Genomic DNA, 26,354 nt, shown 5'->3' on the forward strand with positions numbered 1-26,354 from the left:
ATGAATAAGTATCTGGGAATTTCAACTACTAAAGCACAAGTAAGATATATATAAATACAATTTCAAAATGCTCTTTACAGATATAAAGGAAAGCTCAAATAAGATAGTAAAGTGCTTATGGCATGGCTATACAAAACATGATTAAAATGATAAAACTTCTTAAGTTGTAGATTTTGTACTATATCAATAAAATTATCAAAGGAATACTTTTTAGAATGAGACAAAGCAAAATGTATTTGGTGGAACAAAAAATCTAGAATCTCAAGGAAAACAATGTAAAAATAAATGGAGAACAGAATTACTAGACTTCAAACCATATTACAAATCAGTAAGCATCAAAAATATTCAGTATTGCTTTACAAAGCAGAACAGATCAAAGGAAATGGTTATCTAGTCTATCTAAGCAAAAACACACTTTAAAATGTTTATCTATAACATAAATTACTGGCAAGATAGGTGACCAGAACTGCTGGGGAAATTAGAAAGTAGTCCAGCAGAATCTAGATTTAGCGAAGCAACTTACACCAAACTATATAAAAACGTCCAAACTGTAAGCATGTGTAGCTTATAAGCATAAATATAAAAAGTCAAATCATAAATTAAGGAATAATGGGAAAAGGCATTTTCACAGTAATAATTGAAGGAAATTCAAAGAACAGAACAGAAGGAAATTCAAAAGGAAACACAAGCAAGACAATTTTGAAAGTAACAGTGAATTTATTATATATACTTTTTAAAAAGCAAAATGTATGTAATAGAGACTCATGTAGTTATCTTTTTTGGTATATATGTAAATGTTAAGGACTTCTTGGTTGCTTTTAAATGCAGAAAAAAAAGTTTTTATATGGTTGCAACAGAATTCTTAAGCAAGGAATACAGGTGTTTATAAAAGAAAAAATAGGTCATTTCAATCATGTAAAATTAAAAGCTGGTGCACAAATAAAAGTAATGAAGATAGTAGGAAAAATCCTTTCCTTAAATATCACTGTATTATATATGTATTTATATTTTATACGTATTGGGAATTGACATAAACATATAGGACCAAGAGCCATTTCCTAATAAATAAATGGTCAAAGGATATAAAAAAAATTTCCAAAGAAGAATTACAAACTACACATGATAGTATGAAGACATTCCCTATATATCATTATTAACTAAGAAAATTCAAACTAAAATAGCCACAGTTTCAGCTTACAACATGCAAACTGGCAAATGATTGACTGCTAAGAACAACAAAATGCACTTCTTTTCCTTCTTTGAAGAAGTGAGAAACTACAGGTATGAAACATTGCATATACTGTCAGACTCAATTGGTATGCATGGCTGGCCTTATTAAAAAAAAATTTTTATTTGCTCTTTTATTTCCTTTTTTTAAAAAACAAGAGCTGATCCTTTAGAGAGGGCAGAGGGAGAAATATATTTAGAAATGAAGGTAACAAAAAAACAAAAAAATCATTTTTATTAGTAATCATACAAAAATTGTTGACAGGGCTATGAAAGAAGAATCACACAAATACACTATTGATAGAACTGGGAAATGGTACAATTATTCTGGATAAGTTTGGAATTATGCAATTAAAAGTGACTAAACCATTCATATCCTTTGACAATACTCCTAGGCATATTCCCCAAGGAAATCAAAAATAGAAATAGATGTGAGATATAGATACAGATATACATACACATATATAGGAGATAGAAATAGCTGTGAGATAAAGATATAAATATACACACACATATGTATATTGTTGTTGATCCTTTGTTTTCAAAGAGGACCAAAGATTTCATTGTGCACGAATTGAATTTAAATAGGGCAGAGTTGCACAAAGTCACCAGCCTCACTCTCTCTTCCAGAGTCATCAAAGTCCAGTTGCAACACAAGTCACAACTGGCAATAACCAGAAAGCAGTGAATGGCCTTGGCTTCTATGGCATCTAACCAAGCTCTAAGTGATCCATGGGGTCTGCTTCCACTGCCTCCAATGGCCATCAGAACCACCTGTTCTGACCTTTCAAGGGATGTCCTCACATTCTTGGGGTAGATCCCCCCCAACTCACCAATATGTATGTGCATGCATCCACATAAAGGTAACTAGGTAGTACAGTGGATGCAGCACTGAACTTAAGAGTCAGATGGACCTGAATTCAATCCTCAGACATTTATTTGCTACCTATGTGACTCTGGGCAAATCATTTAATTTCTGTCTGCCTGAGTTTCCTCATCTGTAAAATGGAGACTTTCTCCAATGAGCTTTCTGTGGTAGAGCCAATACAGATACAGCCTAAAAATGCAGTGATATTGCAGGCCTACTATTATTATATTATGAGAAACTTTGTCTTAGTGCTTTCATGACACAACAAAGACAAGTTTTTTTTTATATTTTTGATGTGGTTGGCCTGAGCAGGTAGCAGGAACATAGGTGTAGAAGTGCAGAAAGGGGACAGCTTACCAAGGTAGGGAACACATTCACTTCTACTGATATACTCTGTAGCTTCCACGACCTACAACGACCTAGATTTCCTATTTCATATTCTCCCCCCACCCTCTTCTCTCTCTCTCTCTCTCTCTCTCTCTTTCTCTATGTGTGCGTGTGTGTGTATATATATATATGGATCCTAAAATATGTATACATATATATTCTATACATACATTTATATATGGATCCTAAAATCCCTAAATGCCACGGCCTTGGAGAAATAGAAATTAGATCTCTCCTCTGATGAAGAATTCCTGGAGGAATGAAAAATCTCCTCCAGAATGCCTGAATGAAAGAAACAGAAGCAAAGAGAATGAAGCAACTTAACAAAACTTTTTAAAGAATTCCAAACAACCCTGGAATCTCCCCATAACCTAAATTACCAAGGGCAGGGAGCACATTCATTCTCTAGCCTGTTGTCAGATTTGAGACTAGAAGATGAGTCACTAAATTATCCCATGGCTCTGAATCCCCTTTACCACCTTAGTCCCAGCAGGAGACAACAGAGACCTCTTCTCCAGAGTCTCCAGGGTCTCTATCACCTGTGATTGCCTCTGACCCATTCTGGCCATGGCAGGGAAAGGAATCGCTCCCCTTGGATTAAATATCTATAGAAATGCCTATTCTGTATCTTCTCAATCCACTACAATATCTGAAAACATAAAATTGAGAAGTTCTTCCATAGAACTCACCTCCATTCATCCTAAGACCACTCCATTTCGTCTGATTCTGTTCCAAGGGAAGGTGGCGGTCACCACCTTCTGGAACTGGAACATTCAACTGCAAAGAGGACTAGGGACACATAAATCCCACAATTCTCTTGTTTCCCCCTCTTCACGATTCCTCACGGAGGCCTGTTTTCCTGCCTCTGTGATGTCATACCGCAGCTGCCCAGCAGTCAGTGCTATTGAGTCAGGTCTGACCTTCCTTAAAGAACCCGAAGAAAGGAAGTTTTCCTGCAACCCAGCAACAACAAATTAACTTCTGGATGCCAGAAGCCATAGAATGTGCATGGTCACAAATATTGCAGGGTCAAATACAAAAGCTTTCTTTGTTTCCTTCAGTGTAAGATGAGTGTGAGAAGGCATGAGGACAACAGCAATTGGGGGAGGGAGGAAGAGGGGCCACAATGGGTCTGAATTTAGTCTTTACCAATATGAAAACTAATATGAGAAGAAAGGCAGAGACCATGGGGCAAGCCTTACTGATATAAACAAAGTTCAAGTGACATCTGACTCATTCCTCCTCATTTTAATTATACCATTCCCTGCTCAGTTACTGCTATGGGAGCTAGCGAAGTCCTGCCTGGGTTTGCTAGCCTATGGCTGGAGGGTTTCAGCTCTTTCTGGCCAATTGATGTAAACAACATGTCCCAAGAATTTTAATTGCCATTTTATTAATGGCCACTCCATTACCACACAGAATGGACTCCGCCAGGGCAGGGGCGCCGCCTAATCACCAACCAACAAAATTCACATAAACTCAGTCCCTTACCTACCAGGTTAAAGATTAAACAGGACCTTGGAAACAAGGATAATGAGGTATGGCAGTCAGGTCTAATCCTAGAAGCCTACTTATCAGAAGAAACATCAAGGTTCATTTCCTTACCCAGACCAAAACTACAGGGACCGTAGGAGAAGCTGCCTTCCAGACTCAGGGAAGGACACGGGAAAAAAGAACCAGAGCTTTAAGTTACTAGTGGCTAAAAGGACACTCACAGAAATAGTTCTTGTATAGCAAGTAGTGATACCAAAATAAGAACAGAGGTAACTGAGGAGAAATAGAGGGGAAGCCCTAAATTTAGGGCTGGAAGGGACGTTGGAAGCCTCTAACCCAGTGCCCTTATTTTACAGAACCCAGGGAGTTGAGGTCATTTTGCCTAAAATCATATAAGTGGGATTTGAATTCACTTCCTCTTATTCTAAAACCAGTGCTTTTTCCATTATAACATTTACCTCTAAAAAGGAATGGGAGAAAGGAGGGGGAGTAATATTCCAAACAGAAAAACTAAACAAAAGCAGGAAGAGGGAGCTCCAAGGCAATTCTACCTCCCCTCCAAGAACTGGAGATTTATCACAACTGAGAAACTAGCCAGAGGAATAAAAGCAAAGATAAAGGAAAAGGGAACCTGGGAGGGGGAAGGGGGGGGGGGTGCTGACCCATCTCTGGACTTGTTGGATCTCCAACCTGTAGAACTGTCTGCTTGATAAGTTTAACCAAGGGAAATGAATCAGAAGCCTAGGTTCCTTCACCTGGTATAAACTTGGGCTTCCAGGGAGAGGGTGAGACTGGATCATCTCCAAAGCTCCACTGAGTTCTGAAACTGTACTCTATAATTCTAAGAGTTTTGCCTGCTATCAGGAAATCAGGAAATCAGCCAATGCCTTTAAATTCTGGGTTCAATTTCCCTGGAGCAAATATCCCCGCAAAGGCCCCCGGTTCAATGAGGCAGATGCTAATAATGCTGTTCACAAGATGATTGTCCCTGATTAGGAGAGCCCACATGACTTAGATAATGTAGGGAAATGTCTTTACTTCAGGTACACAGCAAAGCAAGCAGCAGCTGAGGTTAGAGCACCTTCTCAACCTGGTTCAGTCACTATAGCCTGACCCATGATATAGAATTTCCTTCTTCATTACTGTCAGGTCAGCACTCATTGGCATTCCGGGATGGGCAAGACAACTTTTAAAAAAAAACCTATAAAAGATGTTCCTGCTTGGTGTTCAATATAATCTAGAAGACAAAGATCTCATCCCCCAGGCACATCGTCGAAGGCCTTGGACCCTACATGGGCTGCTTTGAGGACTTTACACTCTATTGATCAAGCCTAAGAAAACCAAGGAGGGGTCAAACAGGCAGTTAAATAGCTGCTTAGGAAGGAACATGTGTTAAAGGTAGGGAATGGGGAGAGGAACGTGGCAGAAACATTTCTAAACTTCCTTTTTTTTAAACTCTTACCTTCTGCTTAGAATGGATACTAAGTATCAGTTCCAAGGCAGAAGAGCAGAGAAAGCTAAGGAACTGGAATTAAGTGGCTTGTCCAGGATCACACGGCTAGAAGTGTCAGAGGCCACATTTGAACCCAGGACCTCCAATCTCCAGGCCTGGCTCTTTGTCCACTGAGCCACCTATCTGCCCCCTAAACCTCCATTCTTTATTTAAAATTTTACTGTTATTTTTTTTCTGTCACTTTCATTTCTAGATCCCTCTTCCTCTACCTACTCTTCACATCATCCTCTGAAACAGAACAAAAAAGAAAGAGAAAGTTCAGCAACACTAACCAGAATGTAAACTGAGACTGACAGACTATGTACTGTTCCATAGCCATAGTCTCTCATCTGTGCAAAAAATGGGAGGGAAGTATATTTCCTCAACTTTTCTCAGGGTCAAGATTGGTCAATTAGAATTACCCAATGTTCCAAAACTCAGTTCTACTGAAGAATGACTCAAAGCTCTGTCCCTCCATAAACAGCTATCCTACCAAATGCCCATATTTTTGCTAGGTTTTTTAGGCCAGCTTAGACAAACATCCCAGCAAACATCAACCCAACTTTGACACCTGGCAGAAAAGAACAACCTCCTACTCTGAAGAGCCACTGACTCAAGGGGTCAGCTCACTCTGATGACTCTTTGCACCCAGACTGCAAATGTACACTTAGGAGAACCACCAGTGAGCAAAGATCACCCAATGCACTTGTGTTGTCTACTGGCATGTCACTCAGTGACTAACTGGTGAAGTCACAGAATCAATCAGGTATCTCAACTAGGGCTGGAGAAGTCTTTCTAGACATCTTGAAAGGCATGCTTAGGAATGCTCTGGCACTATAATAGGATTGACTTCTTCCCCCACCAACCCTGGGAACTAGGAGACACTGGTTTGTTCATAAGATAAGGAAGGCCTAGAATGCAAATTAAAAGTAGTAAATAGAATGGCTAGAATTTGAACCCAGATCCTCTGATTCCAAATCCAGTGCTCTTTCCACTCTACCTCATCACAAAGAACAATGGAAAGATAAGAAGCAGCAAAACCGAATGAGAATTAAAGGGAGGAAAGATGGAAAAGATAACAAAGCAAGAGGGAGAGAGATGGAGGGAAGAGGGAGGGAGGGAGAGAGAGAGGAGGGGAAGTGAGGGAGGAGAGAGGGGGGAGGGAGGGAAGGAGAGAGATAGGAGGAAATTTGAGATAGAGAGATGATAAAGACAGAAATAGAGGAAGAGGAGGGAGATAATACACATAGAGTTGACAGATATATGATAGAGACAGATAAAGAAATGATAGGGAGAGACGATAGAGATAGATGATAGAAAGATAACAGAGAATAGAAATAAACAAATAGAAATGATCACATTTACATAGCATTTTTGTTGGAAAATCCTTTTATATATATTACCTCATTGGACCCCATTATTATCAATCCTATTTCACAGACAAGGAAACTGAAGGTTTGCAGGAGTTAAGTGACTTGCCCTGGATCACATAGACAGTAAGTATCGAGACAGAATTTGAACTTTGGTCTTCCTGACTCCCAATACAGTGTTTTATCCACTATAAGCTTATGCCCAAGGAGGCCATTGAAAGAAAGAAGTACCTATATACTTCAAAATATCTATGGCAGCATTTTTTTTGTGTGTGATAGCAAGAATTGAAAACAAAATTTATTTATTTTTTTTTACTTTATTATTTTAGAGATTGGCCAAACAAACTGTGGTATGTGAATGTAATAAGAATATTACTTTACCACGAAAAATATTGAATGTGATAAACACAAAAGAAGCATGGAAAGACAGACATGAATTGATAGATGATGATGTAAGCAAAGAAAAAATAATATGCCCAAAGATTACAACAATGTAAATGGAAAAAACATCCAAACAAAAAAAAATAAAAAGTGAATATTGCAAAACTATAATAAACAAGCATGGCTCAAAAGAAGAGATATGAGAAGACCCGAGAGATAGAGAATCTATAGGTATTATATATTGCACATGTTTTTTATTTATTCAATGTATTGATCATTTATTCTAATGTTTTCTTCCTTTTTTATCTTTTAAAAAATATTATTTGCTATATAGAATGGCTATCTGGGAGGGGAAAGGGAAAAGATACTGGGAGAAACTAAGGTGAAATGAAACCAAAAGATATTAATAGAAACTTTTTTAAAGAGAAAATGTTACCTATTTCATGTATTGTTAATTAACTTTCACATATTTATCCCTTATTTTTGCCAAAAAAAGCTTTCTTGGGGAAGAGACTATGTTCTATACTTTCCCTGTATAGTTCACAATACCTTATAAAGCACTTTGGGCACACAGTAGGGACTCTGTAAATGCTTGGTAACTGACCACAATAAATCAAAGATAGCACCCTCTACCCTCCCATCCTCAGAGCTCCCCATTACCTGCATAAGCATTGGCCTGCTGCAGGAGTTCTGTGCAGGTGTGCACATCTGCAAATGCTCTGATGCCAAGGCAGTTGGTGGGATGTAACTGAGACTGAAGAAAATCACAGCAATTTTGCCGGACATCCATTAGTTGTAACAAACTTGCTGCTGGCAGCAGCACCTAAAGGGAAGAAATAAAGGTTGCCAATTGAGATATCTAAGGCAGACTCCTAGGATCTCCCCTAGAGCAATAAAATAAAATCCCCCAACTCTATTCAATCAAGACAAGGCTCTTGCCCAAACTAGGACCAAAGAAACCCATCAAATAGTATTCTGGGCCCAAAGCTACCTAACTCTGACAATATTCTCAAAGCAAGAGACCTGCCCAGGAACAAGGCATACTGACACATATTGAATCTGAGGCAGTAAGCAGCAGCTGCCACCTATAAAGCAGATTTTTCTTAACCCAGAAAAAGACCATATTGACTATAAGGTCCATCGCTTTTGATGCAGAGATCTCAAATATTGAAACAAAGGTCTTGTATACAACAAAATATACACAGTATCATTTTTCACAGTAGTGAGGAACTAGAAATAAAGTGGATGCTCATCAATAGCTAACAGAGGCAATGAATGACATGAGGAAATGGAATATTATAAAGAAACAATGTGAAGAATTCAAAGATATAAAACAAAGTCAGCAGGGCTAGAAAATTAATATATACAATAGCTACAATGTAATGGGAGAAGATAACCACCCAAAAAACCTCCACTAAATGACATGTAATTATAATAACCAAGTTTGGCTCCAGAATAGAAATGAAAGAATGAACATCCAGAGAATAGCTAGGTGGTTCAATAAATCGAGAGCAAGGTCTAGAGACAGGAAGTCCTGGATTCAAATTTGATCTCAGAAACTTCCTAGCTATGTGACCCTGGGCAAGTCACTTAACCCCCATTCCCCAGCCCTTACTACTCTCCTGCCTTGGAACCAATATTTAGTATTGATTCTAAGACAGAAAGTAAGGAAGAGACAGAGACAGTGAGAGAGGGAGAATCTCCTTTTCCTTCTTTAAAGAGCTGGGGATCTATGGATGTAGAATATTACATATGCTATCATACTCAGTTGATATTCTGATTAATTTTGCTGAGCTTTCCTAGAAGTGGTATATATGTGGAAATGAAGACAATACTCAAAAACAAAAGATACCAATAAAAACAGCAAGGTATTTTTTTCCAGATTCTAAATTAAACAAATCAAAAAGAAAAGGAGAAATATGAGGTACAACTCATATTCCCTGGGGATTGAGCAAGCCAGCCAGGGCCTACATAGCCTTCCAAGAGTTCAAATTTCCATTTTTCCTCCAGAGCTCCCTGATGTCCCATTCCTGTCCATCATCCACTAGGAGAACAGAAAAGTAGAGTAGTTTGATTTGAGTCTTCTTGTTTTTTGTCCCCTTTACCTTCCAAAGAGTAATTATTTCCTACCAATAACAATGTCTATCTATAAACGGGTGATCAATGGGCTATTCCAATAATACCTCCAACTGAGGTCAGCCAACTGTTTCTGTCCAATAGGGCTCAGTGATGTCATGGTGACAGGATATCTCTGACTTTCCTCAGCTTAGGGTGCCATTCACTTTTTAAGTTATCCAAATCCTGGCTATTGGCTATTGCCCCAAACCACCCTGACCTTCCCTACATATGTGCAGTCCAGGCCTAGCTCCCTGGCTGCTAATTGACCTCCACCAACCCATCCTTTGTCAGGAGCTTCCAACTGGTCAACGCACTACTTTCCCAGGGTTTACCCTAATTAAACCAAATCCTTAAATCCTCGATCTTTCCCATATTACCTGCTCCTAAAGGAAGATGTTTTAGTGCCCAAGAAATCCTAAACACCAGTGTCTCTCTCAGCATACAGAGGCACTATGGCATAAGGGTAAGGGTGCTGACCTTTGGGGAGACACAGCCTCTGAAATGTATCAGCTGGGTAAATCTCAGCCAATCTCTGAACCTCATAGTCTGAGTTTCCTCATCTGTAAAATGGGGATCTGTAAAATGACCTACATCACAGGTTTTTGTGAGGAACAAATGAGATTCAGGAGTCAAAGTGCTTTGCAAACTTTACAATGCTCTATAAATCCTAGCTATTGTTTTATAGTGGTCTCCTCTGCCTCTGCCTCCTCCTTGCTCTCTCCTAGTCTCTTGGGCCCCAACAGGATAGCCAACAGTCAGCAGTGTGTCCTTGGGTGTTTTCTAAATCACTGACCCTTTCCAAGAAAAAAAAAATGTAGCCCTCCAAAACCTCTCTGACCACATGTAGACATAGCCGGCCCCTGAATCTGCTTCCTCCATCCCCTGCCACTACCACCATCCCCACCAGGCAGCCATAAAACAAGGAACTCAATTAACCTGTAGGCTTGCTCAGCCTGGATACACAGATTCCAAGAACAGATTAGTCTTCCATCCTGCTGGTTAGTTGAGATATCATTAACTATTCCTATCCCCTTTGTACAAACAGGCACACACAGAGGGGACAGAAAATTAGAAAATCAATCAAGTTCCAAGCCCCAGAGTTGTAACCATCAAAATGTTTCTCCTTGACTTTTGACGTGACAGAAACAAAGCTAGAGAAAACCACTTATTCTCACTAGGATAGCAATGTCCTCAATTACAGAAAAGTGGAACAAGGAAGACATATCCTACGATGTGGTAAAACTTGAGAGCAACTAAGGATGGGGTAGAAGGAAGGGGGGAGGGATGACCTGCTGTAATTAGGAAAACAACAAGGTAGAAGAGAAGAGGCAGGAAATCTGAGGTCCAGTCCAACCTCTGCCCTTTCCTAGTTGTTACCTTCAGTAAATCAACTCATCTCTCTGACTCTCTGTTTATTCCTCTACAAAATGGGGGTCATCTTATCCACGTGGCAACCAGCCTAGCTAAGGTCAGAAAAGCTCGTTACTAAGTTGGCCATAACAGAGTGGAAGTGCTTAGCCACAGCAATTCTTGAAGACTATCCACCAAGAGGAATTGAAATCAGCATCAGTGGAAGGAGCATCCACATAACTAAATTCCAGAGGGCACTTTAAGGATCTATGATTTTGTTGGTGTGGGTATTCCCTTGGAAGAAAGTCTTCAAATGTGTCATCACATCTGTACCAACTGTGAATAAAAAGCACTTTAAAAAATCAAGTGTTATGTAAAAGTAAGAATGCATTATTTTTCTGATTATTAAACAAGAATTTCACTAAGTGGTCATGTGCTCTCTGACCTACATTCAAAAGATCACCCAATAAAACATAAACTCTCTGAAGGGCTATTCTCAAACACCTAGCATTGCAAAGGCAGCATGGCATGGTACAAGTGGAAAAAGCACTTGTACTGTATTCAGTTCTGACATGATAATCCCTGAATGCATGAATTTGGGCAAGTCATGACCCCTCCAGGGCTCAGTTTCTTCAGTTGTAAAATGAGGGGGTTAGTCTTATATAACTTGAGAATACCTCTGGACCTATGATTCTATGATCAATGCCTGGTACATAGAAAGCACTCAATAAATGTATGCTTAATTATCTAAATAAACTGACATTCTACCCCCACCCTCATACAAGGCCATGTGGATTTGGAGACAGAAGAACTAGATGGAAGTCCTGTTTCCAACAGTCCCTAATCTATGTGACTTAAGTCTCAGTTTCTTCATAAGTAATTTGGGTACAGCAATATTTGTACCACATCATTTCCCAGAGTCTCTGAAAAAAAGTGCTTGTTAAACTTAAGCTACTATAAAACTGAAAGCTGTTCTCATGACAACTGTCTAAAAATAGGTGCATTAATGAACAGTTCCCTCTGTGTTCTCAGGTTACACTTTCAGTTTTTAAAATTTCTCTAGACAGTTACTCCCTGTCGTTTTCAATTTCCCTGCTACAAAGAAATCACACTAAAGAGAAAAAAACAATCAGCTGGCTTCTTCGTCCTATTTGGGACTGCCTCTGACTGAAAACATTCCCCTTGGCTGCTTCTTAAAATGAACAGAACTGTGGTTTCTCTAATTGCCCGTTTCCACTATTTGATCTTTAGATGGTAATTATGAGTCAAAAGTCTTTTCTCTTCCTTGGAGCAACTGAAAAGGAAATTAGGAGGGGAGAGGGTATAAAATGTGTGGACTAGACTATTAAAATAATAATAATAACAACAACAACAATAACTCATCTATATAATGCCTTAAAGTTTACAAAGCCTGTTCTTCATGACACTCTCATGAAGATATAGACCATCAGTATTATTACCCCATTTTATAAATTAACAAACTGAGCTTTGAAGAGTTATGTGACTCGTCTGTCAGACCTAACCACCCAGGTCCTCTGACCCATATCCAAACCCATGGTGCCTCTCTAACTATAGCATCATCTCTACCTCACTGTCAAAATGGAACCTGGCCTATACATTCTGAAAGCTGGAAACATAGTGAAAAAAAACAAATATAGAGAGTAAAACATCTGATGATAACCTCCAGCATTTTCCCTCAGTTTTTCTGTTCCCATCTACCAAATCTAAATACCCTGAAAGCAGAAGCTGCTTGATTTAATATCTGGCACTCAGTAAGTATTCATACTTCTTATCCCTTCTTGAAACAGTCTACAAGGGTTTTCAGGAAGTTCTACCTTCTCATTACACCTTAGATGTAGGGCTGGAAGGAACTTCAGAAGCTGAAGGCCAAACTCCCTCATTTTGCAGAAGAGGAAACCAAGTCAAAAAGGTGGTGAGCATCAGAGAGAAGATCTGAACCCTGGCTGAGTCTTAAAACAGTACTCTTTCCCATCTACTACACATTTTTCCTTAAAAATTTACTTCCCAAACTTCCGGGTATGCATGGCGACATCTAGACGCAGGACGCTTCCTCTCCCCAGCACCCACCAATACAGACTACCTCAAAAAACAAAAAAAAACAGTTTCATAAGAACGGAGGGACTCTACAGTAGAGTACAGCATTAAAGGTACATGGGGTTTGGGCATTTCCATACAATAAGGAGGTAAAAAAGCTTCCACCCAAATGTTAGCCAATCTACCCTCCCCCACCCCACCTAGGGAGCCAGAGTCAGAGCCAGTGCACGCCAGAATCAGAAAGTCAGTGAGGAGCACCTCTAGAGTGAGCAAGAGCCCTTGGGAGCTGACTAAGACCACCAAAGACCTACCCCTGAGAGCAGTTACACCTGAAACCCTGGCGGGCGAGGGATCGGAGACCATGGGCTCTCCTGGGAAGGTAGCACAGAGAAGAGCTACAAACGGCTGCAGAGATTGAAGAGCTTGCCTCAGGCAAAATCCTTGCTCCTTCACTCCATACACAAAGAGCCTGCCCAGCTCACTCAGATTTCTGACTAAAAAGGGAAGGTAAAACCTCCATAGTCAAGGCAAATTGTGCACAGGAGCAAACACCCTCCAAGAAAAACAAAAAAAAGGCAGTGACCCTCGAAAATGTTTACGGAGGAAAAACCCAGGCTACAGAGACAAACACAGGAGGAAATTCAATCAAAGACAAAATCATCTTTAAAAATGGAAATAGTCCACAAGCCCTGGAAGAATTTAAATTGGAGATTACCAAAAAGATGGAAGCCTCCTGGCAAGAGAAGTGGGAAATGGTTCAAAGAGAAAATTAAAAAATTATGACAGAAAATCAAAACATTAAAGCAGAAAACCAGGCCTTAAAGACCAGGATTGAGCAACTGGAAACCAATGATCTTGCAAAACAGCAAGAATTAATAAAATTAATAAAACAAAGTCAAAAAATAAAATATCTCACTGACAAGGTGACAGATCAGGAAAACAGAGGAAGGAGAGACGATTTGAGAATCATTGATCTACCTGAAAAGCCAGAAATAAACAGAAATTTTGAAATCATAATACAGGAAATCATCCAAGAAAACTACCCTGATGTTCTCTTACAAGGAGGCAAAATAGACATTGAAAGAGTTCATAGAACACCCTCTACACTAAATCCCCAAAAGACAACTCCCAGGAATGTAATTGCCAAAATTCAGAGCTTTCAAGCTAAGCAGAAAATTCTACAAGAAGCCAAAAAGAGACAATTCAGATACCAAGGAGCACCAATCAGGATCACACAAGACCTAGAAGCTTCCACACTAAAGGACCACAAGGCCTGGAACATGATATTCAGAAAGGCAAGAGAACTGGATCTTCAACCAAGAATCACCTATCCATCAAAACTGACTATATACGTCTAGGGGAAAGTATGGGCATTCAACAAAATAGAAGATTTCCCAGTATTTGTAAAGAAAATACCAGGACTAAGTGGAAAGCTTGATATTCAAACACAAAGATCAAGAGAAACGTGAAAAGGTAAATTAGAAAGATAGGGGAAAGGGGAAAAATGTTTTCTTTTTCATTCAAACTCTCTTCTTTAAGGGCTACAATTAGATCAAAATATATATATTACTATATGGGGAAAATGTTATTTGTAACTCTCAAAAAGTGGATTCATTATACAGTAATAGAAGAATCACTCATAGGAAAAGATTGGGGCATTAAGATGATATGAAAAAAAAGAAAAATGGTGTGGGGGAATCGAAGATGGCACCAAGAGATACTGGAAGAAATAAAATAAATAGGATAATCTTGTTCACACAAAGATACACATGGAAAGGGGAGGGGAAGAATATTCTTATAAGAAGGAGAGGAAGAGATTGCTAATACGTAATACTTAAAACCTTACTCTCAGTGAAATCAATTCTGAGGGAGAAGAACATCTAGATCCATTGAGATCTTGAATTCTATCTCATCCTACACAATAACTGAGAAGGGAAAACTAAGGGGGGGGTAGAGGGGAGGGAGTACAAAAAGGGAGGGAAGGAGAGGGTGGAGTGAACTTAACAGACCCTAAAAAAAAACAAGGGAACAAAAAGGGAAGGACCAGAAATGGAAGCATATCAAGGGAGGGGATTAGGGGATTAGTATTAAAAGTAAACCACTGGTTTAAAAGGATATAGCAAAAGAAGAAAGGACAGAACTAAGAGAGGATATCAAAATGCTAGGGAATTCACAAGTGACAATCATAACTTTGAATGTGAATGGGATGAACTCACCCATAAGACATAAGATGAATAGGAGAGTTTATTAGAATCCAAAATCCTACCATATGTTGTCTACAAGAAACACACCTGAGAGGGTAGATACTCACAAGGTCAAAATTAAAGATTGGACCAAGACCTATTGGGCCTCAACTGATAGAAAGAAGGCAGAAGATGCAATCTGTGTAAGAAAGAATTTGCGAAGCAAGCATTCAAAACAAAGCTGAGAAAAGAAGAGCTGTAAACCAAACATAACATTCCATTGGAATGTTCCCAGAGAGGCAGTTGGAGAAAAACCAGCAACTGAACTGAGAGACCCTGGTGGCTTCTGAGCTAGGCAGAGAGGTTTCTGACTGGATCCCTCTTAGCTTCTGTCCTAAGTTGGGGAGACATGCTTTTGAGCCAGGCTGAACAGGGAAGAAGCTCTGAACAGGACCCTTGTTAACTTCTGTCCTAGGCTGAGGGATCAGTGTAGCTTTTGGAGCTGAGTGTGGTGAAGAAGATATTGGTGTCTCTGAGACTTGAATTTGAAGGAAGAAGAAAGAAGATTAAACAGTTGTCCTCCTAACTCCCTGACAGACATTTGTGTCACAGCTGTGACAGGATTGATATTTCCCAAAATCATCCTAACCCTCCTTAAAGACTAGGGATAACCCCATCCCTCTCACCTCATCTTCCATCCTAGTCCTGTTTTTCCCAGTAAACCCTGTAAATCTTGAAATTTCTCAGACTTGTGAATGTTAAAAATTTCCACATTGAGGAATACTCCATTGGAACAAATTCCCTACTGGGAAACATTCCCCATTTTGATGTGAGAACTCCCCAGGATCAGAAATGGGAGGACCTCTACTCCACCCGTACTTAAAACTGCTTTAGGGGAGAAAAATCCTTGCTATGGGAGGACCTCTACTCCACCCGTACTGAAGACTGCTTTAGGGGAGAAAACTCCTTGCTAAACAATGAAAGTACTTGGACCTATGCTTATAATAAGGCAAGGAGTTCTTTGAGCCATGCCTGTTTTTTAGAATTGATACAATGAGATGCTAGGTACCTAAAAGGGTCAGGCAAGTTTTCTCTTAATGAGATTAGTTGACTCAGCTGTGTTTTCACTGGTTCAGACTTACTGAGGAGATTAGTAGACACAGCAGCATTTTTTCTGGTTCAGACTTACTGAGGAGATTTAGTTGACTTAGCAGGAATTCAGATGGGCAGTCCTTTGGAAAACGTCTACAGTGATTGGTAGATGTATGGACTTAGGGGAGGTGACATAGGAGAAAAACCCCTATATAAGAAAAAGCAGAATCTCTTGAGAAATAAATCCTTTTGGAGGATCTCTGATGAGGATCGCTTGGGAAGAATCTCTTGAGAGAGGCTCTGGAGAAGGGAAGCTCTTGGAGGACAATCTCTAAGGAGGTCTCGCTGGAGCTCCTCTGAGGGAACTCTGTCCCTCTGGAGGCTCTGGAGAGAGGCCCTTTGGAACAGTCTCTGGCTGGAAGGCTCTTTAAGGAGGACTCTGGCTGGAACTCTCTCTGGTGAAGTCAGCTGAGATGGAGCTGGCCTGGTGTCCCTAGAATCCTTGCTTAGACAGACCTTGTGGTGAGTGATAAAAGACTAACTGACTGATCTCCTTTGATTGTGGTACAATCAAATGTAATGGACTTCTCCATTTGTGGCAATGCAATGTTCCTGAACCACCCAGAGGGATCTATGAGAAAGAACACTATCCACATTCAGAGGGAAAACTGTGGGTGTAAAAACACCAAAGAAAAACAACTGCTTGACAATAAGGGTAGAGAAGATATGATTGGGGATGTAGACTCTAAATGAACATCCTAGTGCAAACATCAACATGGAAATGGGTTCTAATCAAGGACACATGTAATACCCAGGGGAATTGAGCACCAGCTATGGGAGGGGTGGGGGAAGGCTGGGGAGGAATAGAAAATGATGTTTGTAACCAAGGAATAATGTTTGAAATTGACCAAATAAAAAAATGTTAAATAAATAAATAAATAGGCAAAAAAAAAAAATTTACTTCCCCCCTAAAACCAGCAACAAGACTATAAACAGAAGAGAAAGCCTGGAGCCAGTGATTTTGTGTGAAAATGTTCTGCTATAATCTGTACATTAGGCTTTGTAAGGGGAGCCCTTCCAGATGAAAGCAAAGATATGCCTGGAATCCTCATGAATTGGTATGGAAAAGAGGGCTGAGCACAAGTCCACTACTGTAAATTATGTAGCTGTGCTAGGAATAGAAGAAATGATCATATGTATGTTGGAAACTACGGAGTGTCTCTTCATAATGTGATTGTTCACAGCCCTCAAATCCTGTAAGAATCTATAGAGGAGCTTGGCATCAGGCCCTATCTTAGGTTTTTTAACAGGCAGGATGGGCGAATTATATTCAGATTTACAAGGGATTATTATTCCCTGGTCAATTAATGAGTCTATTACTGGGGTAATACCCTCAATTGTCTCTTTTGAGAGGGGATAATGAGGAATGGAAGAAGGTGGGCTAGAATTTAATTTTTAAATCTGCACAGGAACAGCCGACTTGAGTAAGCCTACATTGGAACAAGATGTGGCCCAAAGAGACTCCGTATATATGCAGGTATTACAAAGGTGGGATGCTCTTTCCCCTCCTGGCTCTCTGAGAGAAGTACAGGGAGTAATTTTAAAGATCCCTCAGGTACTTCCAATGATAAGGAACCATCTGGGGAGCAAGTTATTGAGGCTATGAGTTTGCATAGAAGGTCCCTCCCCAGCAAATTTAAAGGGGAGTCAGGCATCAAGAGGAAAGAATGTTGTACTTCTTACAACATTCTTTCCTCTTGATGAACCCCTTGGGATATCCCTGACACTCCCATTACATTCTCTGAGCCAATGGAATAGCAATGTAAATCAGGTATACTTGTTAATACAGACCTGGAAGCTCCAGTGTCCAAAAGACAGGGGCTCATCAGTATGGGAGGGAGGGGCAGTGGATAGGGACAACAGGTAGTAGGACATCAGGGTCCGGAAAATCAAAGGTTGTATCTTCTGATTCTTGTGCCCTAGCCCCCTCCGGACACCTTCATAGTACATGGGATGATCCTTGGGCACCCCCCTGAGAGGCATTAGCACCCTGAGTATTTTTTGGACAAGAACCACTTAAGTTATATTGTTGTGGAGTCATTTGGTTTGAATTCTCATTTTCCCAATATCATTACTAAAGCTGTGGTTTCCATTATCATTATTATAGTTATTTCTATAATTATTATTTCTGTAGTTGTTATTAAACTGCATATTATTTCTGATTACCTTGAATAAAGTTCTATACTCTATCATTCTGTGGCCCTTCTCACAGAATTGGCAGGTAATGGATCGATAGTTTGATTCTTGAAGAGGGACAAGTGCCATTGGTTGAGTATCATGCCCTTTTTCCAGCTTAGCAATCTTATCTGTTAAATATGTCAATCATTTCTCAATTTTCACCATGAGATCATTAGTCTCTTCCACCTTTTCTTTGTTTCCCTTTGAAACATATAGAGCAGTTTTTTTGTAATTCTTCAAGATCCATTTAAAGCCACATTTGGCAATGAGTTCTAAAATAATCCATAATCACTTTGCAAGAGTTATTGACAATAACATGGAGTAGGGTGAATGTGTACTTTTTATTGAATAATATATTTTAAGTGTTTTTAAGAATTCTCTGATCGTTTAAAAGAATGTTGATACTGCTTTATCCTTAGTAGTTTTATAGAATTTGTACCTTTAATAATGGTAACAGTACTATTAATATTTTTTAAAATGAAAAAAGATGAGATGAAGTTAAAATAAGTATTCATATGCATCATTTCAGATTGCTATCTGAACATCTATCAACAACAGTAATACCACATTATACAAAAATTCTATGTATTTGGCTACTTGACTTGGAAACTACTTGACAGCTGGTCTTTTATATTTTTCTGTTCTTTGAAATTAAACTGATGTAGTTAGATTTTTCATTATTCAAAAATTACATTTTGTAAATATTTTTGACAGTAAAGATTCAGTGATATACTTATTAACAACGTAATATTTTTACTTTTCACTATACATGAAATGCCATGTTAAAGGGACCCTTCTTTTGTGATTCAGTAATGTTGGAAATATATTCACTTTTCCCAAGCCATTTTGGTCGTTTTTTTATTGTCAGGCTTGCTTTTGAACAGTAGATGACATCCAACATATTTTATTCACCCAGAAACGTAGTACAAAATGAAACCCTTGTTAGAATATGGCAAACTTGATTCCTATAAAGATTAAATATACATCTAATTTATTGTTTCCATGTTAAAATTTTATTATGTAAACAAGTTAAAATGAGCTCTAATATTTCAGTTTATCATTATAGAACTTTAGATTTGGAAAAGCCTTTATAGAAATCATCCTATTCAGTATCTCATATGATGGAAAGAAAAAACTTGTTCATAATACTCCTCAAAAGAGCTGAGGGAGAATGGAATATTAGGAATGTTACACTATTTGAGATTCCTAAATAAAACCTTACTACAGGAAAAAAAAAAAGAGAGTTATTGACAAAGTGGCTTATGCAATTTTCTTCAGAAAGTTCAAAATTTAGGTATCGACTGCCAAACTCAATTATTCTGTCCATGAACCTGGAGGGATTCTTCCTATTTTGCTTAATTCTTTCAAATTCTGTCCACTTATATGTACTGTCAGCACACTCTCTCGGGGCAGTTAAGATGGCCTCCCTACAATGGTATATTTGTAAATAATCCTCAGAGCTGTTATAGTCCCATTTGAGATCTGAGATGGCCAGTGTGCTGAATTGCACCCCCAGGCTTTATTGACATGAGAAATTATTTTATTTTTCTCACATTCAGTTAAAAAAGCCTAGAGCAAGTTTTCAATGTCGTTTTAAGACAGATTTTACTGAAAAACATGTCTGTCATCTTTTTCATTACCAAAAAGGGTAACATTGTTCATATGTGGGAACATTTCATGTGAATTCATTTATTTCTTGGGGGGTAAACAGTATATTGTGCCTTAGAGTCACCACATCCCCACTGTGTCCTATTTCAGGTACTTCTCTTAAAGAAAAAATGCCTCTAGTTGAATTTGGTACCTGTGAGTCAGTTTGACTAGAAAGAGTTTCTTTAGAAGGATGAGATTTCCTTGGGGCTGGAATTGGTTTTTGGTTAGGGGAAGAAACAGGAGAAACTAGGAAGTTGGGGTTTCAGGAGAAGGGTCTTGGTAAATAAGTTCAGCCAATATTTGCAGACCACAAGAGAAGCAGTCTGGCAACTGAGCTATAGGAGAGGTGTTTTCCACTTCCATTTCGGGGAAAGGAATTTCCTCATTTAGAGGTTCAGAAGCATGTTTGTAAGGGTCAGACATGTTTTTGGTGGGGTCAGTATTTGCCAATTGATCCTGTAAGAAGCACTTAAAATTATCCAATTGGTTTTGCATGTTTTCCTGAATTTTAGCTTCAAATTTTTTCAAGGTAGCATTTCTCATCACAGTATTTAGGAGTATAAAAATGCAATGAACTAAGAACATAAGAAATGGGAGGTATTCTGGAATCTTTAATGTCCCTAATTTATCAAACATCATACAAATTTCATAGATTATAGTATTCATTTTTATATATTTTTTTAATTATTTACAATTTTGGTTTTAGTCAGTAGATGTTGCTACTGGCTAGGGGTTAAAGTCAGGGAGTGAAAACAAAAGATTTGGGTGTAATGGCCTTTTTTAAGAGCCTTTTAATACAATCAAGTCCTCTAGGCCAAAAGGAGATAGAAAACAAAGCCTTTTGCCTGAGGCCAAGGCTAAGTTTTTGTTTAATTTGGGAGGGGTCACAAGCCTCCTCTATTTCCCTTTCAGGGTAAAATCTGAAAAGGAAAAGAGTTTTTCTCTTTGAACAAAGCCTCAAAAGCTTTACCTAGCTGGCCTCACCAGGCTTTTTTACTTCTCACTTAATTTTAAAACAAGAGACACATGGGGAGCAGGACAAGACCAAAACTTCCTCCAGGTTTTTCTCACCTCTAGTTAAGAGTAATCTAGGCAGTGTTGTCAGTGAGGGTTGGCTAATTGGGTTGTTTGTTCCCTAAGGGAAGAGAGATTCATAAACAGCTTCCCCAACAGAGCCCTGCTGCTTAAGGTTCTGCCGCTTTTAGGTTTAAAAAAAAAAAGGCTGTGTTCAATTCAAATTAAGGAGAAAAGAGGATAAAAGTTTTTATACTCACCTGATCTCGCAGCTGTGTCTTGAACTGCTGAGTTAGATGCTTAAAAGACTGACTTGAGGAGGTAAATAAAGAGAGAAAGGAAAGAAAGGTTTCACAGAAATTTGAGGGTCCTGGTCACAACCTTCATGGATTAGCCAGACTGTAAAGGGTAAATTTAGAGGTTTTTGACTGAATATAAATTTAGTTGGTCACCAGGGATTTAATTCAATCCCAATAAAAATACTTAAATCAGTTTAAGAAACTTATGGAGGTTTAATATAGAGGGAAGGAATTAAGAAGAGAAAGGAAAAGGGGTATAAGATTTCTCTGGCCTAGTCTGAACCAAGGGGAGTTCAGAGACCTTTCAGCCACGAGGCCTCCTCTGAGATGAGGGGCCTCCTAGGAGGATGGCATTTTAGGGAAGGTAAAGGAAAAAAAGGAGTCAGCCTAAACTCCAAGAGAACTCAGGGAAGACGCCTCACCTGACCCACAATATTGATCTTCTCCCATCACCACACACAAAAGCTGCAGACACGCCAAGATGCCCAAGACTCCAAATGACGCCCAACACTCCCCACGTTGCCAGCAGAGACCAAGGTCTCCACAAGCTAGAGACAAAGTGAGGGCCATATCTGAGAGAGCCAGAGCCACCTCTCCTCGAAAAGAGCTCCAAGAGAAGAAGTGACACAAAATATATAGACCATTTTTAACGTCATCCTCAACACTTAATCCTTAAGTAGGGGTGTAGGTATTCCTGTTTGTAAGACTAAGCAAGGTGGAGTAAATCTAAAATTCACAGCTTGCTAGTGGCTGGTTTGTTTTCCATTCAATTTAGTTCAATGAACATTTGCTGAACATAGTGCTATGTGCTAGGCACTATTCTAGGTGCTGAGAAACAGAAAGGAAAGGTGAGGAGAAGGGAGGAGAGAGAAGAGAGGAGAGAGAAGATATAGGAGGAAGGAAGGAGAAGGGAGAGGAGAGTAGAGAGGAGGAGGGGGGAGGAAGAAGAGGGAAGGGGAAGAAAGGGAAGGGAGGGAAGAGGGGAAGAGAGGAGGAAGGGGACAGAAAGGGAAGAGAGAAGAGAGAAGAGAGGAGAGAGGGGAATGGAAGGAAGGAGAGGGGAGAGAAGAGGGGAGTAGAGAGGGGAAGGGAGAGGAGAGGAGAGGAAAGGAGAAAGGGGAGGGTCCCTGTCCTGAGGAAGCATACATTCTACTTATAAACATAAATATATCAGTACAGAGTAATCAATTTCGAGAGATTATTCCTTTTTCTTTTGAGAGTAGAAGATATAAACAGAGCTAGGTAGCACAATGGATACAGTGCCAGGCCTAAAGTTAAGAAGACTCCTCTTCCCATGTTCAAATCCAACCATATCTGAAATGAGCAAATCACTTCATTCTGCCTCAGTTTCCTTATCTGTAAAATGAGCTAGAGAAGGAAATGGAAAGTCACTACAGTATCTTTGCAAAGAAAATTCCAAATGGGGTCACAAAGAATAGGTCAAAACTGAAATGACTGAATAACAACAGAAGTTATAAAAGCACCTATGTGGCTTTCAGGAATAGAAGACTGCCACAGCACAAAAATCATTTAGCTCAGTATAGATAATATTACAACCCTTGGGAATGACCCTTACCTTTAAAATATACAGCCTTCCTTCCCCCTCCATTGGCCTTTTCTCCATTTTTTGCTAGTATGCCATTCTCCAGGTCTGGTTTCCCCCACCCCCCGGACAAGAAAACAGAGCAGAGGATATCCGTCACAAAGTTTCTGTTTCCTTTAGCAAAAACAAAAGGAAGTGCCCTGCCTCAGAGTGCACCAACTGTTGAAATTCCAGCAAGGTTGTGTTCCGTCACTCCACTCAGGGCTCAGTGCCGGGACAACCTTTATTGCCACATCTGACTGCGAGAGGAGGTTTGAACTATTCAGTCACCTCCTCCAGTATGTTGTAGTATGAAACACGCTAAGGCTGTGGGGTCCGAAACTGTGGGGAGACAACATGGTACCATGGAAAGAGTCAGAAGACCCGAGTTCAAACCCCAACTCCGCTATTATGTATTAGATATTAAACAAGTCCTATTTTGTCATCTGTGAAATGCAAGTGTTAGAGTAGAGAGCCTCTGAGGCTTTTACTAGCTATCTGATCTTAGAAAAGTGCCCAAGGTCACATAATTAGTGTTATCAACTTTCTTTCAAGGACCTACTTTCCTCAGTTGTAAAATGGGTGAAATATATGCACCCCTCATAGGGTTGTTGTAAGGAAAGTATTTTCTTTAAAAATCATGACATTATCTACCCTTTGATCCAGCCATAGCACTGCTGGGTCTGTACCCCAAAGAGATCATGGACAAAAAGACTTGTACAAAAATATTCATAGCTGCACTCTTTGTGGTGGCCAAAAATTGGAAAACGAGGGGATGCCCATCAATTGGGGAATGGCTGAACAAATTGTGGTATATGTTGGTGATGGAATATTATTGTGCAAAAAGGAATAATAAAGTGGAGGAATTCCATGGAGATTGGAACGACCTCCAGGAAGTGATGCAGAGCGAGAGGAGCAGAACCAGGAGAACATTGTACACAGAGACAAACACACTGTGGTATAATCGAACGTAATGGACTTCTCCATTAGTGGCAGTGTAATGTCCCTGAACAATCTGCAGGGATCTAGGAGAAAGAACGCTATCCATAAGCAGAGGGCAAACTGTGGGAGTAGAAACACCAAGGAAAAGCAACTGCCTGACTACAGCGGTTGAGGGGACATGACAGAGGAGAGACTCTAATGCAAATATTAACAACATGGCAATGGGTTCGAATCAAGAACACATGTGATACCCAGTGGAATCACACGTCGGCTACAGGGGGTGTGGGGGGAGGAAAAGAAAATGATCTTTGTCTTTAATGAATAATGCATGGAAATGATCAAATAAAATACTATAAAATTTAAAAAAAAATCATGACATTACCCTAGCAGCATCAGCTAGATCCAAACCACAAATTATTTTTTCATGGGGAACTAAGTGTGCTAATGTTAGATAAACTACATAAGCTTTCCAGGGTATGTATATGACCAGGGACAAGTGATTCTCTTAGGTTATTCAACCAAGCTTAGTTCAGAATTCTTTCTCTGAACTCTTTATGGCAGGGTCCTTTTGTTTTTATATATCTCCAGGCATTGCATAGTTGTAAAGCCCTGGATAGAAAGTCAATAATAAATACCTGTTGTATTGAATTAAATTAAATGAAATTGGAATTAGACTCTAAAAGTACTATCTCCACAGGTGCAGTTAAAATGGGTGTATTAACTGGGAAGAGGGAGGGAGGGAGGTCCTTGGGGCTTCCTCTAACCTTCTACTATTATCACATTTTAGCCTCTCCAGGTAGACCAGACACCCATGATCAGATTAACTCAGTCCTCAGGGTCTGAAACATAAAAGAGTAAATTTTAATGGGAGTAGGGAAGTGAATAGCAGCAACACCCCATCCCACCCCACCCCAGCCAGGTAGCACAATGCAGGGGGCACTAGAAAATAGCTGGATACTTTTTCAAAGAAAATGAAAAGTAATTGAGAAATATTTAATGAAATAAAAATATTCTTGAAAAGAAATGCAAATGGGAACAAAATAGCAATTTTGAAATTGCCTTATTCAATTGAATTCTCTGTCTCACTCCCTATTTATACATGTATATACACAAATATTTTTAAAATATATGCAAGAATAGTTTAGTATATATGCACATATATATGAATTAAAACTATATGTAGCAGTAGCTCAGTTAATTTTAAACTTGTCCTTGTTTTTATATAAAATGTTGGTTTTGTTCATGCTAATGTTGGTTTGCTTATGCTAAATGCATAATTTACAAAATAACTAGATAATCAGGAACCCAGAGCCAAGGACAACTGAGAAGAATTGCCTGGAAAAGTCATGGCCCAGGGATTCAGAACCAATTACCTTTCTTTTCTTTTTTTAATGATTTTTTTTCAATTATTAGGTTTTTTCTTCCTCTCCAAGGAAGGAAGGAAAGAGGGAGAGAGGGAGGAAGGAGGGAAAGAAGGGAGGGAGGAGCCAATATAAACATGGTAAAAGAAAACAACTTCCCACATTGGTTACATCCAAAAAAGTTTCTCTTTCTGCATATTAGTCCAACATTTCTCTGCATGAAATAAGCTGTATTCTTCATCATCAGTGTTCTGGAATTAAAGTTGAGCACTAACAACTATCAGAGTTCTAAAGTCTTTCAGAATTGTTCATTTTTACAACATTTGTATTATAAATTATTCTACTGGTTCTACTCACTTCATTCTTTATCAGTTCATACAAGTCTGTCTAGGTCTCTCTGAAACTTTGTTTCTTGAAGCACAATAGCATTCCATTACATTCTTAAATAATTCTATAATTTCTTTAGCCATTCCCCCCAAATCGATTGCCGTCTATTAGTTCCCAAGTCCTAGGCCACTACAAAAAAGAGACATTTTTGCACATATAGTATAGATCTTTTCCTTTTTCTTTAATCATTTTAGGGAACAGACATAGTTAGTGGTATTGCTGGACCAAATAACAACAGAATTTACTAACTTTTGGGGCATAATTCCAAATTATTTTCCATAATAACTATACTAATCCCCCAATTCCATCAACAATGTCTGTTTCCTCCTAGCCCTTCCAATTCACTGTCACTTTTTTTTAATCAGCTTTGCCAATCTTATGGGTGGGAGGTTGCTTTAGTTCAAATTTCTCTAATTATTAGTGATTTGGAGCATTTTTTCACATGGCTATAGATAGCTTGGGATTCTTCACTTCAGAACTAGCTGTTCATATCTTTCATAACAGTTAGGGAACAGTTCTTATTCTTGTAAAGTTGAATGAGTTCTTTATACATCTTAAAATGAGACCTTTATCAGAGAAACTTTCTACAAAGATTTGTCCCTTCTAATCTTATGTGGTACTGATGCCTTTTGTCTTTATATCACAGTCATGTCAACTCTTCCTCTCCCTACTAACTAAGAAAAATAAGGAAAAACATCTAAACAATGACTTCATGATGACAGATACAGTATTCTTTCCTTGTGGGCATTCCACTTCTCCATGAGGGAAGAGGAATGTTTCATTATCTATTCTCTAGGACCTTCATTGATTTTCCATTCCTATATAACTTCAACTTCCTTTTTGTGATCATTTCATTTATATGGT

The 26,354-nt window shown here is 39.0% G+C and overlaps 1 protein-coding gene across 8 annotated transcripts in view; it reads right to left on the reverse strand.

Annotated features, from left to right (window-relative positions):
* The window catches only part of KLHL3 (kelch like family member 3), a 205,670-nt gene that overhangs the window by 114,325 nt on the left and 64,991 nt on the right, over nucleotides 1-26,354 (reverse strand). For 6 of the 8 annotated variants that reach the window (XR_008915034.1, XM_016424080.2, XM_007473295.3 and 3 more), the window contains one exon: nucleotides 7,880-8,042. Coding sequence is in view for 7 of the 8 variants with exons in the window: in XM_016424080.2 (XP_016279566.1) it covers nucleotides 7,880-8,042 (163 nt within the window). In the remaining variant the exon portion in view is untranslated. Of the gene's footprint in view, nucleotides 1-7,879; nucleotides 8,043-22,794; nucleotides 24,169-26,354 lie in introns of those variants that run through there. The other 2 variants (XM_056811069.1, XM_007473301.3) reach the window with 2 other exon arrangements.

Source organism: Monodelphis domestica, chromosome 1, assembly GCF_027887165.1.
Source record: "Monodelphis domestica isolate mMonDom1 chromosome 1, mMonDom1.pri, whole genome shotgun sequence".
Taxonomy (NCBI): domain Eukaryota; kingdom Metazoa; phylum Chordata; class Mammalia; order Didelphimorphia; family Didelphidae; genus Monodelphis; species Monodelphis domestica.